This window comes from Danio rerio, chromosome 17 (assembly GCF_049306965.1).
Source record: "Danio rerio strain Tuebingen ecotype United States chromosome 17, GRCz12tu, whole genome shotgun sequence".
Taxonomy (NCBI): domain Eukaryota; kingdom Metazoa; phylum Chordata; class Actinopteri; order Cypriniformes; family Danionidae; genus Danio; species Danio rerio.
Window position 1 is genome coordinate 26,052,247 of NC_133192.1, and position 19,515 is coordinate 26,071,761.

The following is a 19,515-nucleotide window of genomic DNA, read 5'->3' on the forward strand; positions in this document are numbered from 1 at the left end:
ACTAAATATTATTTTAATAAATATATCTGTTTAATAAATCTGTTTTGTTTAAATGCACTAAAATACAAAATGTCTATGTTCACTGAGAACCATTTTCAAAATGGGCTGTACTCAATTATTCTAAACACTGTATACACACACATTTTTTCACAATTGTAAACAAGTATATGCACAAATGTATATTCTAAAAACAAATATTGCATGAAATATTTTTATTTTATTGTCACATATACATTTACAAAGTAGATTTTCTTTTCATTGTATTTTATTTTTATATTGAAAGTATAAGTATTCAACACATTTTTTCAGATATAGTCTTTTATAGTGTACCCTGTTTCTGTGACCCAGCTTAAACTGAACAATTGTCACATGCACACTACAGAGGTTGCATCTTATGCATCTGAAGTGGTATTAGTGTCTTTACACTGGATGTTAATTCTGCTTGAAGTTGGCATGAATGTATTTACAAGCAATTCCAACTGTAGGGTGGGTCTGGGCAGGCAATGATGTAATTGGGCTTTTTATGCAGCATTACATCTGAACACTGAATTTGGGCAGACACAGAGCAGCCTTAACTAAGATACCTGAAGATATAGATGAATATGCCTTTTTGAGTAATTATATATTTACATAAATAATGCATATAAATAATGTTTCTTATTAAATTTGACTTCAGCATGCAAAGTAATTTGTGTTCAAGGATTTTATCAAGCAGTTTGCGCTCAACTTTTGAACAGCGATTCTCAAATGAGCTATAGCTACATACAGTAGCTCAATTTGAATTGTAAACAGCTGCAAATAAACAATCTTAAAACCATAGAGAAAATACTTCCCATTTGTTACTAATGGTAAAAGTTTTGCTTCCAACAAACTCTGCATTTTGATACCACTTCAACCTTTATTTTGATGGGCTTTTGTGTCATATCTTCCTCAACCTCTAAAATCACGAAAGAAACCCAGGTTCACTTACAGCTAGACTATTATTAAGAACTTTGTCAACCACAAGGTGTTTTATACTGTGCATTAGTGATTCCCAAAGGCATCAAACCATTAGCAGTCAAGAGAAATTTAAAAACCAAACACTAAAGACAGGGCTACACGGTGGCTAAGTGGTTAGCACTGTCACCTCACTGCAAAAAGGTTGCTGGTTTGAGTCCCGGCTGGGTCAGTTGGCATTTCTGTGCAGAGTTTGCATGTTCTCCCTGTGGTTGCGTGGTTTCCCCCATAGTCCAAGGACATGCGCTATAGGTGAATTGAATAAACTAAATTGGCTGTAGTGTATGTGTGTGAACGTGAGAATGTATGGGTGTTTCCTAGTACTGTGTTGCAGCGGGAAGGGCATCCGCTGTGTAAAACATGCTGGATAAGTTGGCGGTTCATTCCGCTGTGGCGACCCCTGATGAATAAAGGGACTAAGCTGAAGGAAAATGAATGAACAAACACTAAGACCAAAAAGCACATCAGATCACTCTTTGGGGTTGTGTGAAAGATTTGCCTGGAAGCAAAACCAATGGAGAAGCACTAATGTTGCAGCTTAAACAGCAGTTCCTCTGTCAATGTCTACCGTTTGAAGGGTTTTGATGGTCTCCAGCTCTCCGCTGCTTTGACACTCAGCTTTCACTGTTGTCTTCTCCTTTCCGTCATTAGACCTGACACACACAAAGTACCATGACTTTAAACATGAGGACAATGTGCAAAGCCGCTGTGCGTCTCTTTTCAGTAACTCACTTCTTTTTAAAGAGTTTTTTGAAGGAGTTCCTAAATCCTTTTCCTTCTTTCCTACTACGTTCACTCAATGGGGTGTGCTCATAGTCATCAGACACGCCCCTCAACTTGAGCTCCTCCCACACCAGGCTTCTAGAGTCCTGAGGAACAAGCAGAATGAGCTTTCACTCACTTACATTTGACACCTGCAAATAAATGATTTCATTTCACTTTTAAATAATGTTGATGGTTGCTAGGATGTTATTTAGCAGTTCTGAAGGGCTTTTAATCCACTGTAATGTTGTTACTAGGCTATTTTGCTAAACTGTGCTGTTTAAATTTTAACACATTACTATCCAATGGCTAGAGTGTTGTGAGTGGTTACCAGAATGTTTCTATGCAGTTACTACAAAGTATACAATAGCTGCGTCCCAAATGGCACAATACACTAAGCACTTATGCATTATGTACTTACAGTGCATCCGGAAAGTATTCATTCATAGCGCTTCACTTATTTCCACATTTTTTATGTAATAGCCTTATTCCAAAATTGAATTAAATTCATTTATTTCCTCAAAATTCTACACTCAATACCCATAATGACAATGTGAAAAAAGATTTTTTTGAAATTGTTGCAAATTTATTAAAATAAAAACTCTGAATAATCACATGTACATCATAAGTATTCACAGCCTTTGCTCAATACTTTGTTGATGCACCTTTGGCAGCATTTAAAGCCTCAAGTATTTTTTAATATGATCCCACAAGCTTGGCACAAAGCTTGGGAATTTTTGCTTATTCCTCTTTGCAGTGCCTCTCAAGCTCTATCAGGTTGGATGGGAAGCAACAGTGTATAGCCATTTTCAGATGTCTCCGGAGATGTTCAGTAGGATTTTGGTCTGGGCTCTGGTTGGGCCACTCAAGGACATTCAGGATGTCTCTGTACATCGCTGCATTCATCTTTCCCTCTGTCCTGGCTAGTCTTCCTGTTCCTGCTGCTGGAAAACATCCCCACAGCATGATGCTGCCACCACCATGCTTCACTGTAGGAATGGTATTAGCCTGGTGATGAGCGGTGCCTGGTTTTTTCCAATTGTAACGCTTGGCATTCACTCCAAAGAGTTCAGTTTTAGTCTTATCAGACCGGAGAATTTCGTTTCTTATAGTCTGAGAGTCCTTCAGATGCCTTTTGGCAAATTCCAGGCAGTAAATGGCTTCCGTCTGGCCACTCTACCATACAGGCCTGATTAGTGGATTGCTGCACAGATGGTTGTCTTTCTGCAAGGTTCTCCTCTCCCCACAGAATAACACTATTAATCACCTCCTTGGCTAAGGCTCTTCTCTCTCGATCACCCAGCTTAGATGGCCGGCCAGCTCTAGGAAGAGTCCTGGTGGTTTCAAACATCTTCCACTTATGGATGATGAAGCCCACTGTGCTCATTGGAACTTTCAGAGCAGAAATGATTCTGTATGCAACCCCAGCCTTGTGCCTCGAGATAATCCTGTCTCGGAAGTCTACAGACAATTCCTTTGTCCCCATGCTTGGTTTGTGCTTTTACATGCACTGTCAGTCCTGGGACCTTATATAGACTGGTGTATGCCTTTTAAAATCATGTCCAATCAACTGAATTTACCACAGGTGAACTCTAATTAAGCTACTGAAACATCTCAAGAATGATCAGTGGAAACAGAACATACCTGAGCTCAGTTTAGAGCTTCACGGCAAAGGCTGTGAATACTTATGTACATGTGACTTTTTAAGTTTAGTTTTAATAAATTTGTAACAATTTCAAAAAATCTTTTTTCACATTGTCATTGTGCGTTATTGTGTGTAGAATTTTGAAGAAATAAATTAATATAATCTATTTTGGAAAAAGGCTGTAACATGAAAAATGTGCAAAAGTGAAGCACAATGAATACTTTCCGCATGCACTGTATACACTTACACACTCAACAGCGTAGTATATGTATGTAGTGTCGTCCCATATGGAACACTAATGTTTTTTATTAAGTGTAAACTCAAATCGTTTAACTGATGACATTTGGCAAATTAATGAAATAAATGACCAAACTACCAAATAATACCTGCCATGAGTATAACTACATTCACCATCAGGAGGCGCTATAATCCCTCTTGTAGGAGAATTTTGCTTTCACAATCCAAAATAAAGTAATCTAACAAGAGCGGCTGATATCTCCGCCCCTTCTGCTATGTGCAAAGCTGTGGTCGTTGCGTGTGTGAAGTGTCCATCATTACACACTTCATTTTACCAGCTAAATAAGTGCATCATCCAGGTAATTAAAGTGCACTTGATTTTTTTTGAGTTTTCAGTGTGAACACACTTCATACACTATTTATACTACAAAAAGGCATAGATTAGTGCATAAATATGAGATTTGTGACACACCATTAGAATTCTGACTTACTACTCGACTCTCACACTATATAGTTTGCTATAAACAGTATGCAAGTCTGCAATTTCGGTGTTGTTCGGTGCAAATTAGGGTGTTGTTGGTGGTTGCCAGGAAGTTGGGTTTAGTTCATTGCTATTCAGTTGCGATTGTTTTGAATGGTTGCTGTGCCATTCATGTATGGTTGCTAGGGTGTTGTGTATGATTGCCATTCCTACACTAGCATTATACCACTACTCTCCTGCTTGCCTGAAATGCTAGAATGTTCCACAATCTGAAATATTGTACTATATAGTATCTACATTGCAAAAAGTGCTACAGAAATGAAGATGACTTGACTCGCCATGTGGTTTCTTGCTAAGGTCTTTACACATTGCGATTGAATGTCTTTGATTAGATTTGAAGGTAATTTCTAATTAGTCGTCGCTAATTACCAACAATTCTCAATTATATATGTGTGAGTGTTTACCTTTTGGTGTGTTAGTCGTGGTTGCTCCTCTGTGTCAGTATGTGTCTCGTATCTGTGTTTTGGACTGCTGGCTCTCAGTCTTGATTTGCCACTTGACTGGCGCTCCAGCCTTGGATGGGCTGGGTTTTTCGTCTGGCTGTTAAGGCTATCAATGCTGTCCATCTGCAGGCCGTTCAGTGACTTGCTCTTCCTCTGCACCGCCTGTAGGGGGCGTGGTCTTACAATATCAGCCGAGTCGGGGGACACACAGGTTCTGTTCGGCCTGTAAACAACACCGCCAGCACTGCGGCCTCTGTTGTGGGACTGTCGAGGTGGACTGTGGGAAGGACTGCAGCGCACAAAGGCAATATCAATGCTGGAGTCGGATGAATGAGAGGGGCTTGAGCAGCGAGAGTCTCCGGCCCCATAGGGATAGAGCGGCCCCAGAGCATCAGCGAGGACAGATCCTGCTCCCTCTGTTTCTGGGATGCTGCGCAAGGGAACTGAAATAGCTTTGTGGCGAGAGTCAGAGTCAGATAGGAATGACACAGGAGATGGGACTTCTGGGTCGTAGTGATAGGGGGCCGCTTCATAGTCAGGGTAGCGCTTGTTACGTCGAGATGCATCACTTAAAACACAAAAGATTAATAGAATTGTTTAACTCAAAGTATACTTTAATTTTATGCAAATATTAGTGCAGTGGTTCTCAAACTGTGGTGCACCAGCAACTTATCCAACATATGTTTTATGCAGCGGATGCCCTTCCAGCTGCAGTCCAACACTGGGAAACACCCATACACTTTTCCATTCACACACATACACTACGGACAATTTAGCTTATTCAATTTACCTTTACCGCATGTCTTTTTACTGTAGGGGAAACTGGAGCACCCAGAGTAAACCCACACAAATATGGAGGAGACATGCAAACTCCACATTTTCATTTAAACCTTTTTTTTTACCTGTAAGCTCAGTGCAGTGTTAATGTTTAAATTATTTATAATGTTTAATGTGTCTGACAATAATAAATATTCATAATAATACGAATTAATCAGCCTCGTTTTTGAACTGTGTAGAGCTTTAGCTGCTTAATTAGGCCTGCAATGCTACTATAATTCAATACTGGTCATTATTGTGGTACTTCGAGAGACAATTTTTTTCTGAGGTGGTACTTGGTGAAAAAAGTTTGAGAACACTGTATTAGTGCATAATATATTTCTTCCATTTCGGTCATTTTTTACCTTGTGGCCAAAATAAAGCCCCTTAAAACATCTGCCACGCTCTTTAATACACATTAATTTAATATGCTTTAATTTACATTGTCTTAATTTAACATTTTGTCACCTTAGAATTATGAGGTTCTATCTGCATTCTGAATGATTTTAAGATATTGAGCTTTAAAGTTTTTTCATTCCATATAGCAAACAGTATGTGTGTAACATTTGCTTTTAAATAAAAAGTCTTAGAATGTAAACAACTTATTAAAAAAAAATCCCATATTATAAATAAGTTGTTTTTTAATAAGAATTTGTCAATAACTCATTTTTGAGAAAAATGTCAGATACAACCTTATAATTTTAAGGTGATGATTTGTCTAACATTGCCCAAAAGTGATTGTAATACATAATAAAGAATTTCAATAATTTCTGTTCAACATTTCTTCTGTTTATCAATATTTCCTAACCCTAACCCAAATATGTGGAAATACATTTCAATTGGATAGCATTTTATGTAAAAAAAAAAAACATCCCATATTGCATAATTAACATAATAATCGACTATAAATAATAAAACATTATAACAAACACTATAGCTTAACTGTAAATAAAGCACAACAAAACAAATACACGAATGTCCAGAATATGTACCCTCTTCATTTACCTTACTGTCAACAAAAACACAAACTCAGTTCAATGAAAATGAAAATGGTGTATTTTAAATGGGAGAAAAAATGCAAATTCATACAATATTACAATTTAAAAGCGTGTGTTGTTTCATTCTTACTTTCTGACAGTAAATAGTTTTTAAATTATTATAGTTTTCAAACCTAAAACTAAAGAAGCACACATAAATTCACAGAAAGCTTGTGATACTTTTCTCTACTCACTTTTGTGTGCTGCTGCTATAATTCTTCTCATAGTCGACTTTATACAGCTGTCTCACTGTAGACCTGATGTGAAAAACAACAGCAAGTGAGTCAAACAACACAAAAACACACATATCTGTTATTCTGACCTTACCTGCTGAGCTCTTTGCGCGTGTGTGAGGGTCTCTCCTGCTGGTGTGTGCACAGGTTGTGTGTGTGTTCTCGCAGGGCATGGCTGTGTGTGAGGAGCTCCTGGTTGTGCTGTAGCAGATGGTTGTACTGCGTCATGAAGGATCGAAGCTGTTGCACTGACACCAGTAACAGGTAATAATCAGGATGCTCCGACTCAGTCTGCTGCAGGAGACTCTGTAAAACACATGCAAATGCACACACACAGCCACTTTAGTAGATACACATGTTCAAATGCTTGTGAACACTAATATCAAGTTGCAGCAACTCAAGGCATTAGGGATGTAGACATTGTAAAGACCATCTGCTGAAGTTCAAACTGAGCATCTGAATGCTGATGAAGTGTGGCAAGGTTGTTGGTGCCACATAGTCTGGTCTAATTATTTCAGAAATTGCTGATCTACTGATTTTTCAAGCAACCCTCACCAAAAAGTGGGTATTATGCATTTTCTTAATTGGGCTTGACCTTGGTGATTTTATTAAGTGCCTCTTCATTGAAGATGCATAATCAATAAGCATGCTTAAAATGCTATTATTAAGACAATAAAGCTGAGTCTGACTACCTGCAGGAGTGTGTGGTATTCTGGGATACGTTGGACAGGCTGTAGAAGCAGAGAGTACAGTGTTGGACGCGTCTCGTCCCCTGTCATGTCACTCTGGATTCAAACACAAATTCATGCAACAAATCAGAAACTCTATAGACTTTACTAGACGCTTTATAGTGAGAGAGAGTTGAAAACAAAATTATCAGCCCCCGTGTAACAATGTAATTGTTTTTCAAATATTTCAGTAACTGAAAGAGAGAAGTATTATAAAAGGGAGAAGTATTATGTATGGTGACCTTGAGTGTCGAGAAAGGCTCCTTTAAATAAAATGCATTATTTCTCAAGTGCTTTTTAATAGAGAAAAGAGTTTTTGGCACATTTTTAAACATAATAACTAATTTCTAATAACTAATTTAGTTTGTGTGATGATGACAGTACATCATATTTGTAGCTGATGCTGATTGGTCAGCTTGTATTGTTGTTTATTGTTTTGTATTTCATTATTTGAATGTGTATTGGTATATGTTTATGTTACTAATTCCTTTTTTTCCGGTTGGCTTGAGTGGGAGGTCACATGATTCTCTTTGATGGAAATAACCTGCGAGTTTGTATGATCACTCAGCATAGTGAGATCTCAATGCAAGCACCTGTTAAATGCTCCTGCTTATTCTACAGCTGGTTATCAGGCCAACACGGTAAACTAAACATAGTTTTGTATATTATTTGTTTATTTTGATGTCCTGTTGATTGTGTTTGTGTGAAACATTTGGTTTGTTTATTTGTTTATCCTTTAGTTAGTTCTGTTAAACATCAGTTAGCATATATTTGGAAAGGAATAAAAAATTCACAGGAGGGCTAATAATGTATAATAATATGTTATATATGTTTTATATAAATTAATTAGAAAATAAAAAAAAAAACATTTAAAAAAATACAACCAACTAACATACTAAAACCATATTTATTTCTGTATAAATTCTATAAATGACATTTCTATTTTAAATTTGGAAGAATTGTTATCATTTGTTTATATTTTTACTCAAACACATAACTATAAATCATCAACTTTTTCTCTTAAATTTTTCATAGCTGCAAGCGTCTGTCTGTCTGAAAGCTAGCTGCTGCCACAGACTTTTTTCACCACACAAATCTCGCATTTATCTTCTTAATGGCTCATAAATGTCTCACAATTCAACCCTTTCTTCTTAGAATTGAGACTACATTCTTGAAATTCTGCATTAAATTCAAAAGAAAGAAAGAAAGTTGTAGTTCAAAGGCAAAAAAGTAAGAATTATGAGATAAAGTCAGTTCCCTTGCTTTTAAAATATTTATTTTATTTTGTGGAAGAAGTATGCTTTTATATTCTCTAGATACCTCAAAAATGAGCTTATATCAATTCTGACTTCAGCTGTATATTTTAAATATATTTTAAGTTAGAATTATTAGCACCCCCCCCCCTTCCTCGAATTATTACAGATTTATATCCCCCCCCCCATTCTCAGTTTAACTTAGAGAAGATTTTAACACATTAAACATAATAGTTTTAATAACTCATTTCTAAAAACTGGTTTATTTTATCTTTGTCATGATAACAGTAAATCATATTTGACAAGATATTTTTCAAGACACTTCTGTACAGCTTAGTGACATTTAAAGGCTCAACTAGGTTAATTGGGATAACTAGGCAAGTTATTGTAAATCGACAGTCTGTTCTGCAGACAATCAAGAAAAATATATATAATAATAACAATATTATTATTATATAATAATATAATAGGGGGGGCTAATAATTCTGACTTCAACTGTATATATACTGCATGAATTAAATATAAAAAGAGTTTAGTATACTTATGCAAACCTCCAGTAAGCTGCCTGATTTTGAAGAGGAGAACAGACTAACAACCGTCAAGCATTCTGGCAGGTCACGTAGATACGATACATAATGGTCCAGAAAATCACTCTGCAAAACAACATTTGAGATTGGACTTAAGGAACACGACATGGTCATAGCAGCTCAATTTTAACCTTTATAACATTTTACTTCTTTGCTGGTGAGCCTTAGAAATACATCCCCCATGATGCCGTGCCAGTGGCTCTTAAGCACTCTCTCCTGGAGGAGATGCAGGAGCTCCAGATGCTGCTGAATCAAGAAGCGCAGAGAGGGAGGGAAAGGCCTGATATACACAGAAAACATTGTCATTCATTACATTTCCTTCAATAAATGTGCAAATACTGAAATCAACAACAGGTAAGAAAAGGCTAATGAAATCTTCAAAGTCTGTGTGAAATCCAAATGTACAATGTTTATTTTGCTTGTGCACATTCTTTTCTTCAAGTTAATCTACTGAAAAAAAATTGTTTTTGTAATCTTCAATCAAAGTCTGACCATTTGCTTCCACACTTGTCAAGGTGCAGTCCTTCTTCCTTCTTCTCTCAACATTCTTAACCACGCCTCTTACCGTTAGTTTGCCAAGAGAGAATTGTGTGTCCAGTTCAAGCAGACTTTAAATTATGTTTGTTCCACAACATACCCTTTAGTTCTGATTCACTGTTTAGCACTGGTTTCTTTGCAAAAGAGAAGTTAATTGGCCTGTGTTGCTGGATTAGTTGTGTTTCTAATAATCTGCACTGTTGTAGGAGCCTCTTCTTGACATTGATAAGCCACATATAGGTGTAGGATTGATTCATAATTACCGTTTGTCTTTGAGGTTGACATTCTCAGAGCCGTTAAAGCTGATGTTGGCCTTTAACAAAAGTGAGAGATACGACACATACACTCTCTCAGACTCCAACAGCTCCAGCGCTGCCGCCTGCCTCTGAGCTGAGAAAACATATGAACAAACAATAATAATAATAATAACAACCATGTTATTACAAATGCAAAACTTGAACATTTTCCCAATTATAATATTTATAAGTCATATATGTGACCCTGGATCACAAAATCAATCTTATTTTCCAATGCTTTATTTAAAGCAATGATCAAAAAATACACTGTATGGGTGCAAATTGGGTCAAAACCATTAGAATGTTAAGTAAAGATTGTGTTCCGTAAAGACATTTAGTAATTGTTGTTCCGTTAATCTATCATATCTTAATCTATGATTAGTAATATGAATAGCTAAGAATGGAGTTTGGAAAACTTTAAAGGTAATTTTTCTCAATATTTGAACCTTCAGATTCCAGATATTTTGTATATTAGCCAAATATTGTCCAATTTTAACAAACCACACAGCTTATTTATATATATATACAGATTATATATATATTTATATATATAGACAGATTATATATATATTTATATATGTATATATATATTTCCCAGAGATGGGTTGCTGCTGGAAGGGCATCTGCTGCGTAAAAACTTGCTGGATAAGTTGGCGGTTCATTCCGCTGGGGAGGTCCCAGATTAATAAAGGGACTAAGCCGCCAATACAATAAATGAATTAATATATATCCAGAAATGTACACTTATGAATGGTTTTGTGATCCAGAGTCACATTTATCCCTCACTTATTGTTGAGTTGTTTAATTCTCGGCTGTTTTTCCTCTCCCTCCACACTGGAGACTTCTTTTGTCCATCATGCTCAGGGAAAGGGTCTAAGCACACAAACATAACCTTCAGTCATCTTATACACTATAAGGCAATCATGTGAAACAGCTTGTGGTTGTTATACAAGCATATTTAAAGCAAGAATACATCAGGCTTTACACATTTGCCTCAAAGTTGTTATACTCACTCGGATTGGCTGATAGGCTGCTGATGTAATGCTGAATGAGGCTGATCTCTGTTTGGCTATTCAGAGAGGCGTGTCCATCCACCGATCCCTCCCCCCTGGAGCCTTTCCTGCCAATGAAATAACCAAAGTTGCAGAGTTTGCTTATAATACGCCTTCTTTAGTTGAGTTAAAATGGTTTTGCATAAGTTATAAAAATTTCAGGCTTTCAAAAAATAATTAAATAATACACATACGGTTGCTTGTTTGGTTGTAATTTTCTTTACATTAATGGCCATCGTAGTCTGATACACACTGTTTGAGTAATCAATAATAATAACAACAAATAATAAAAAAATAAATATGATGACATTTGTTTCGTTTTGAGCTTGTTTTTGAAATGATGTAACTTTGCTTATGTGAGTGGATAGAGCATGTTTGGATTTTAAAGATAAGAGATATAGTATATGTACTACAGGCTGAAAGTTAAGTCACCTGTGCTGTGTGCTCTGCATGAGGTCCAGGTCCCGCTGTAGGTCTTTTTGGTTGCTTCTAACTTCAGAGAGCTGTGTTAGAGCTGTACTTACATCTTCCTGCATACACACAAACAAAAAGAATATATATATATGTAAAATATTACAAACATTAAAATAATGGAATTCTAGAAGAGAATGGCTGTATGCCATAATTTTTATATTTAATATTTTAATTTATAAAATGTCATATATTTTATTTATATAATATATACACTACCATTCATAAGTTAAGGGCCAGTACAATTTTTTTATGCTTTATAAAGTCTCTAATGCTCACTAAGGCAGCATTGGTTCATTAGCCATACAATAATGCCAGTGAAAATTATTACTTACCTCATATTATTTTTGTGTATTTTTACAATGTAAATGTTATTCCTGTTTAATTAAATTTTCAGAATTATTACTTCAGCCATTAGTGCCACATGATCCATCGGAAATCATTTTAATAAACGGAATTGTTGTTATTGTCAATATAAAAGCAGTTGGGATGTATATTTTTTTGTGAAAGCATGCATTTTTATTTAATCTTTGATAAATATAAAGTTTAAATGGACAGAGTTCATTTAAAAATAAAAGCCTTTTAAATTATTAATGTCTTTACTGTAACTTTAGATTTATTTAATGCATCCCTGCTGAATATTATTAGTATCATTAATATTATTTTTATTATTAAAAGTATCCAAGAAAGCCAAACACCTATAAACTTAAAGACCACAATCATTTGAAAGGTAAAAGCACACCAAATATTTAAAAAGTGAGTTAGAACCTGCAGTGTGTTAAGTGTGTTTCTGAGAGATAGAATCTTGTCATTGGTGTCTTGCTGATAGCTGGAGACTTTCTCTTCCAGTCGGCTGTAGGTTTGCCGTAGGGTGGCAAAATCTTCAACCACACTTCCAACTCCTGATTTTAGCTCCACCCACATTGCCTGCAACTAAAACAAGCAATCTGGGGTCACCAGGACTCGGTGAGAGATCCGTTCAGAAAGAAGGGGAAAAAATGGTGAGGGTTAAACAAGAGGAGACAGGAACTTTAAATCAGTCTCAATAGCATTAGGGAGGGTTAAGCTAAATGTGGCCAGCCTGAGTTCAGTCACACTCTTCCTATTAGCAATTGATTATCTCAATGACTTATTTTCTTATCAGCAGTAATCTGTGTTAAGCTTATGCGATTTGAATTAGAGATCAAAAAATAAAACTCAAAATGTATGTTGTCACACATTAAAGCATGGAAAAAAGAATGTGACAGAGAGCAATTTAGATTACCTGAAAGTCTATGGCATCAATGTCATTCCCCGTACCTGCATCACACACAAACATACACTTTCATGCAGAAACGGCACAGAACTGATAGAAATTTGCACCCAAAATGAACACAATTAGTCAAAAGTCATTCACTGAACTCTTTTTTTTTTTTTTTTTTGAAGAACTAGCGTTAATCCATTACATAAAAGTTTAAGCACTTCTACAGATGGAAAACAACAATTGTTTACCCTGTATCTTGCCATTCTCCGTGATCTGATGCTCTTCCATATCCAAATCCAAGACTGGCAATTCAGATCCTTGTTCTAGTTGAGTTTCCTTGCTCAAACTGACAGTTTTACAAGTAAATTAAATGTCACACTTGTATATTTAGATATGGTTAGAAATGACATGAGAGCTCTCTGATTCTGAGACTGTCTTTCTATCACTATTCTTTCTTTCCTTCTCTCTCATCTGTCCCACCTATCTCTTCCCCTCCTCTTTGAAACATGTGAGTCTGATGAAGTCGAAGACAAAAAGAGGCCTTGTTTTACAGTAAGTGGACAGATGAACAGAGAGAGAGAGAGAGAAAACGATAAAGACGTCTGTTAGCATTTTTTATGCCTCAGAATCAGACGATTAAATTTCCTCTTCAACCTTTAAGACCAATTTTCTGTTTCGCAGTGAACTCTGTATGAGCTCTGGAAGGGATCCGTTAGACATGTGAACACAAACACCCACAAAATGACTGCTATAAAACTCAGAAGTGAGTCATACCAAATTTAATTGAGGTATAACAATGGACCAAATAAAAGTTTTAAATCCAATCAAACGCACTGGTTTAAAGCAGAATTAGATGTGAACTGCTGTAAATCGAGCTCTTCTGATCCACAGTAAACATTGTTCTCACTGCAGAGGAAATTGAGCTTGACGATCTTACCAACTCCTGACTTCTCGCCACAGTCATGAGCTCGTCTGCTTTCAAGAGCTCGTGTATTTTGGATATGCGCACGACCAATGGCTGAACGGTACACGAAGAATCACATTCCTGTCACTCGTTGCACCAAACAAAGTAGTGATTCATTCTGAAGTGCAGCGTGTGTGGGAACAACATGTGTTCTTGATGTTCAGTGTGTGCTGTTGGAGCTGAACTTATTTCATTGGCAGACGAGATCTCATCAATGCCTGAGGGACGCTGGCTGTGCTAATGCATCACTGTGTATCAAAGATTTCTCTTAGTAGTTTCAAGGGGCGTTAATTTCATCGAATTCATTTAAATGGTCTGTGTTTGTGTATCAGTCACATGTTGACTTGGAGCTTTAAGCCCAGCGCTGCTTTGTTATGGAACATGCCAGTCCACACGAGTCCTTGTGAATCTGTGAACTCCCCGTCACCCTCGAATCTGAAAAAGATGAATTCAGACTTTATGCCTCTGGTGCTCTTTGGTCTTGTGGTTCTTTAGGCTTTTAGATAATAATTTTTTATTTCACTGGAAGAATACAAAACTTGGCCAAGTGCATGGACATGATTTGAAAAGATTAATCTGTCCTGAAAAAAATGAATGCTCACACTTGTGTTAGTTGTGGTCAAAAATGATGCTTCTGAAACTAATGAATAATGCTTGGTGCTGCACACAAACAAGTTTTTAAAAGATCAACCTTAGATTCGAAATTATGGCTATATTTTTTCTTGCAGATCTACAGCTAAACATATTCTGGAATATATATATTTCAGATCGTGTTTGAAAATAGTATGTATGTGCACTTTTCATAATATAAACTTCTCCTTTTTCTTCTTCAGTGATAATCTGGTGAGTATCTTCTTTAAAAAGTGAACGAATTGTGCTTAATTCTTTGCTCCAAAACATTTAGGATTTACAACAGCTAGAGTTGTGAACTTCATTTTCAGGTCTATGCTCAAAAGGTGGAAAAATGAATTGTAAATACTTTATTACCATATAATCTATTTAAAAACAATACTGAACTGAAATATAGTATATTTTTTTCATTCAAAATAAATAAATATCTCATTTTTGATTACAAGGAGCGCCTGCGGCTGAAACAAATCTTTTCTTCTGAAAATAAAGCTGATTTCCATGTTGCACATAAAGCTAGCACATGAGCCATTGTGTGCAAGTACTAGTTTGATCAGGTGTCACCTGTTGTTGTTGAAGGATCCGGTGTATTCTGAGCCATCAGGAAATCGGTAAGTTCCTTTGCCATGGTACATGTTTTCTCTGAACAGACCACTGTAAAATGCTCCTGATGGGTGTGTAAGAGTTCCTCTGCCGTTCATCTACAGGCCACATAGCAAAAGCAAACGAAACATAACTATTACAATTAAAAACGTAACAATTTCCATTTCATGCACTTATTTTATTGTTCATTAAAATAACATTTTGAATGATTTATTTAATTTCATTCATTAATTTTCTTGTCGGCTTATTCCCTTTATTAATTCAGGGTCGGCACAACAGAATGAACCGCCAACTTATCCAGCAAGTTTTTACGCAGCGGATGCCCTTCCAGCCGCAACCCATCTCTGAGAAACATCCACACACACATTCACACACACACACTCACACTCTATGGACAATTTAGCCTACCCAATTCACCTGTACTGCATGTCTTTGGACTGTGGGGGAAACCGGAGCACCCGGAGGAAACCCATGCGAACGCAGGGAGAACATGCAAACTCTACACAGATACGCCAACTGAGCCGAGGCTGGAACCAGCGACCCAGCAACCTTCTTGCTGTGAGGCGACAGAACTACCTACTGCGCCACTGCTTCGCCCATTTATTTAATTTAATCTTATTTAATTATTCATGTTTAGGAGGGCGGTGCGGTGGCGCAGTGGTAAGCGCTGTCACCTCATAGCAAGAAGTTAGCTAGTTCCAGCCTCACCTGGGTCAACTGGCATTTCTGTGTGAAGTTTGCATTTTCTACCTGTGTTCACATGGTTTTCCTCCGGGTTCTCCGGTTTCCCCCAGACGTGCAATAGGTGAATTGGGTAAGCTAAATTGTCCATAGCGTATGTGTGTGAATGAGTGTGTATAGGTGTTTCCTAGTAAAAGCAGCTGGAAGGCATCCTTTGCATAAAAAATATGCTGGATAGGTTGCTGGTTCATTCCGCTGTGGCGACTGATTAAAGAAGGGACTAAACTGAAGAGAAAATGAATGAATGAATTATGTTTATTAATTGTATATTTTATCATATATATTTTCAATTATATGATTTTAAATTGACTAATTTTAATTTACAGTTTGGTATTATTTTATGCTGTTTATCTAAATAAAATGATTATATGATGATTGTTTATTACTGTTTTTATTTATTTATTATTTTATATTAAAATGTAATGCATTATTTTTTTAAATTGCAATATAAATTATGTTATTAATAATGATATCTTATTAGTTATGCATACTTTATTAATAATGATTAGTTATATATATATATATATATATATATATATATATATATATATATATATATATATATATATATATATATATATATATATATAAGAAATATTTTAATATAAGAAATAAAGAAATATATTTTAATAAGAAATTTTAAATATATTTAAAAGAAAGAAGAAAAAATTATATATTTTTTTTTTTTCTTTTTTTTTTTTTCTTTCTTTTAAACTTTTTTTTTTTGTTGCAATTTTTGTTTTTCACTCTCTTGTGGCAACATGGGAAACGTGGACCCCAGTTTGAAACAATTTACAATATTTAAATTATTCAGATTTTCTTTATCATGTCTTCCATTTACCTTATCATTGTCCCATTCCCCCGTGTATGTAGCTCCAGAAGCTGATGTTTGCGTTCCAGACCCTTTCCTGATCACCACACCATCTGAAGTCCGACAGCACTCGCCCTCTGATCATAACATACACACACACACACACACACACACACAAATAAATACCCGCCTTTTAATGGAAAACAAAATGATGTGGAAAACGTTTACTTACCATATTTGTCTCCATTTGGAAAAACGTAGCAGATTTGAAGTGTTGTCTCTGCGGTGAAAAAGCAGAAGCGTTGATCCATTGCATTTAAATATTAAAGTTATAAAAAAGATAAGAGTTTACATTGTTCAACAGGTAACATTATATTATAGCAACATTAGTATTATAGTATGTATATATTCACCAGACATGATGCTGAGTAAAAGCTTTATTATAATCTCTTCATCCAGTCATTCAGAATAGTTGTGACAGAATCTCCATAGTAACGACACAGCTCTTCTTCGTAGGATTGTTTTTGAGTCAAAAACTGTCTGTACTGCCATCTAGAGATGAACGCACACATTTAATGCACCCTTCAACGACCCGGAAGTTGTTCCTGTGGGTTTTCAACGTGTGTACGGCGAGGCTTCTGCGTATTATCGTGAGTAATGATATTTATTTAGTTTTACAGCCTAACAATTGATAATGACAACTTGCCAAAGGTGGGCTTATTGTGATGTAGAAAGCTTGTTTTGGGGTTACATATTTCGAGACGACATTTTACTTTATTGAGTGTATTTGTTTACTGTGTTTTCTTACGAGGCAATTTCCACTTTTACAGTTAAAATGTAGCTTATTTTAAGAATGGTGTTTAATTTGTAACTTTTTAAAACTATAACAAACGTGTTATTGAGACATTTGAAAGCTCAGCTTTTCTGTTCTTATATTAGGGCAGGGGTGCCCAAACTTATTTTTATGAAGCGCCACGAACCCAACTTGATTTAGGCTACTGGGTTGAAGGTAAATATAGGCTAGTTGGGTAATTTCTTAGTTTATTTAATATTTTTAAAAAATGACTAGAAAACATTGCTTTATATTAACTAACACAGTTTTTTTACATGTAATAAATAACTCATTACAATAAAACCAAAACAATCTCATTTATAAAGGATTACTCTGCATTGTCCTCTATTTGACAGTATTTACATTTTTAAAAGTCAGGTTCATTTACAACATTTCATTGAAAACTTTACCTTCCTTTTGCTTTTTTGTAACTCAGCAATTTAACAAACAAAAAGGTTACGTTGAATTAGAAATGACGATCTCTGTGTTAAAGGCGTCCGCCCCAACCCTCTCCATCTTACTCCCTTTTCCAAAGGTTACAATGGTTCAACTTATGAGGTTTCCAACTTTTGCCTGCAGGCCCTACTTTGGGCATATCTGTATAAGGGGAAGGTTAGGACAGCAAAATTTTTACTCGCAATTAAATTACATCATTTATTGAAATTATATCATCTTTTGCGGTATTGCAGTTCTTTTATTTATCGTTGAACTCACTTTGCTTTAAGTTTAAGAACAGAATTTGGAAATTGTCCTCTTGTTTTCAGATCATGGGTAAGTCCAAACAGGTAGGAAACCACAACAATGGAAAGAAGAAGAATATCGCCAAGACATGGAAGACTAAGCGCAGGACAAAAGACCTTGACCAGATTCATGCAGACATGATCCCTACAAATGCTGCCAAGTTGCTAAAGCAAGATGTAGATTATGATGTTACAGGCTGTGGCCAGCATTACTGTCTGCACTGCGCGTAAGTCACACTTTAACACTCCTAAACACACAACACATTACTTCTATTCAATTTTTTTTTAAATGTAAATCCTTTATACATGTTTTATATAATATTTTTTTCCACCAAAAACATTTTTAGGAGATATTTTGTTGACTTGAAAACCTTAAAGGAGCATTTCAAATCCAAACCCCACAAAAAACGGTACGTCAAAATTTTATTTTATTTTTTTCAGATTTGCAAAAGATAATGCATGTTTGGTTATTCAGATTTTCATCCTATGTGTTGTTTGTGTGTTGTATTGTAGATTAAAGCAGCTTAGGGAAGAGCCATACACACAGGCCGAAGCTGAGCGAGCAGCAGGAATGGGCTCCTACATCCCACCAAAAACCATAGAGGTTCACACACAGCAGGTCGAGGAAGATATGGACTGAAAAGTTACTTGTCTACCTCTTTATGGACTGGTTTAAACTATTAGGTCTGGACTGAGACCAATTTAACCTCTTTCAGAGCTGATGTTAATTTATGGAGATGGAAAGTCTACATGTAAAGGTCCTCAGCTGGCACAGTGTCAATAAAGTGTTCACTGTTGTGAACGTTGACATGTTTTTTTGCTTTCAGCAAGCAACCTTCTGCGACTGAAAGACTCACGATGTTCATTCTGAGTGTGTAAATAACTATCTGTGATGAAATCATTAATCCATAAGTTTTCTCTCTTAAATGTACTTAGAAGTCAAGTGTCCACATCTATAGTATGCCAAGGTCATTTAGGTTAGTGACACACTTGTACGTGTTAAACATGCATTTAATTGTAAAGTATAAATTACTCTGCAAGCCAGTAAATGATTTGTTTACAAACCTAATCCATTAATTTGTCTTGAATGAATATGGAATATGGAATTACAGATTGTGTGATCCAGAGTTATGGTTTTATGGTTGAAATTACCACACAAATCCTCCTTTAGATTGTTATTAATTGTTTCTTAGATTTTCATAGCACTGTTGACGTAATGATTATGTTTTAACTAGTTAGTAGTAGTGAAAGATAAATAGAACTGACTGTAAAACAATAACAGCACAAGTGTCCATCCACATCAAGTCTTTCTGTGGTTGA

General features: G+C 35.8%; 3 protein-coding genes across 5 annotated transcripts; 1 reads left to right on the forward strand and 2 right to left on the reverse strand.

Annotated features, from left to right (window-relative positions):
* Positions 1-197: 197 nt before the first annotated feature.
* arhgef33 (Rho guanine nucleotide exchange factor (GEF) 33) lies at positions 198-14,231 on the reverse strand. 3 transcript variants are annotated; one of them, XR_012393399.1, is made up of 16 exons: positions 13,126-13,324; positions 12,899-12,933; positions 12,403-12,567; positions 11,596-11,693; positions 11,125-11,231; positions 10,898-10,984; positions 10,079-10,205; positions 9,426-9,558; positions 9,243-9,344; positions 7,403-7,495; positions 6,805-7,016; positions 6,672-6,734; positions 4,586-5,192; positions 1,729-1,865; positions 1,162-1,649; positions 198-1,119 (listed from the first exon to the last, which is right to left on the reverse strand). XR_012393399.1 is itself a non-coding variant. In XM_073928544.1 (16 exons), the coding sequence occupies exons 2-16, from the start codon at positions 13,163-13,165 to the stop codon at positions 1,535-1,537; spliced, it is 2,121 nt and encodes a 706-aa protein (XP_073784645.1). In that variant the 5' UTR covers positions 13,166-13,223; positions 13,815-14,231; the 3' UTR covers positions 248-1,534. The 3 variants fall into 3 exon arrangements, 2 of the variants coding, with proteins under 2 accessions (XP_073784645.1, XP_687624.3); XM_073928544.1 differs by adding an exon at positions 13,815-14,231 and having other exon boundaries at positions 248-1,649; positions 13,126-13,223; XM_682532.10 differs by having other exon boundaries at positions 248-1,649.
* morn2 (MORN repeat containing 2) lies at positions 13,642-17,112 on the reverse strand. Its single transcript, NM_001261426.2, is given in 5 exon segments — positions 13,642-14,276; positions 15,033-15,169; positions 16,654-16,760; positions 16,856-16,903; positions 17,037-17,112. Coding segments are annotated over 5 exon segments (402 nt in total). The 5' UTR covers positions 17,044-17,112; the 3' UTR covers positions 13,642-14,173.
* A 90-nt stretch (positions 17,113-17,202) lies between these two features.
* znf593 (zinc finger protein 593) lies at positions 17,203-19,272 on the forward strand. The gene is given in 4 exon segments (NM_200817.2): positions 17,203-17,273; positions 18,220-18,422; positions 18,543-18,605; positions 18,709-19,272. Coding segments are annotated over 3 exon segments (390 nt in total). The 5' UTR covers positions 17,203-17,273; positions 18,220-18,222; the 3' UTR covers positions 18,836-19,272.
* Positions 19,273-19,515: the final 243 nt, after the last annotated feature.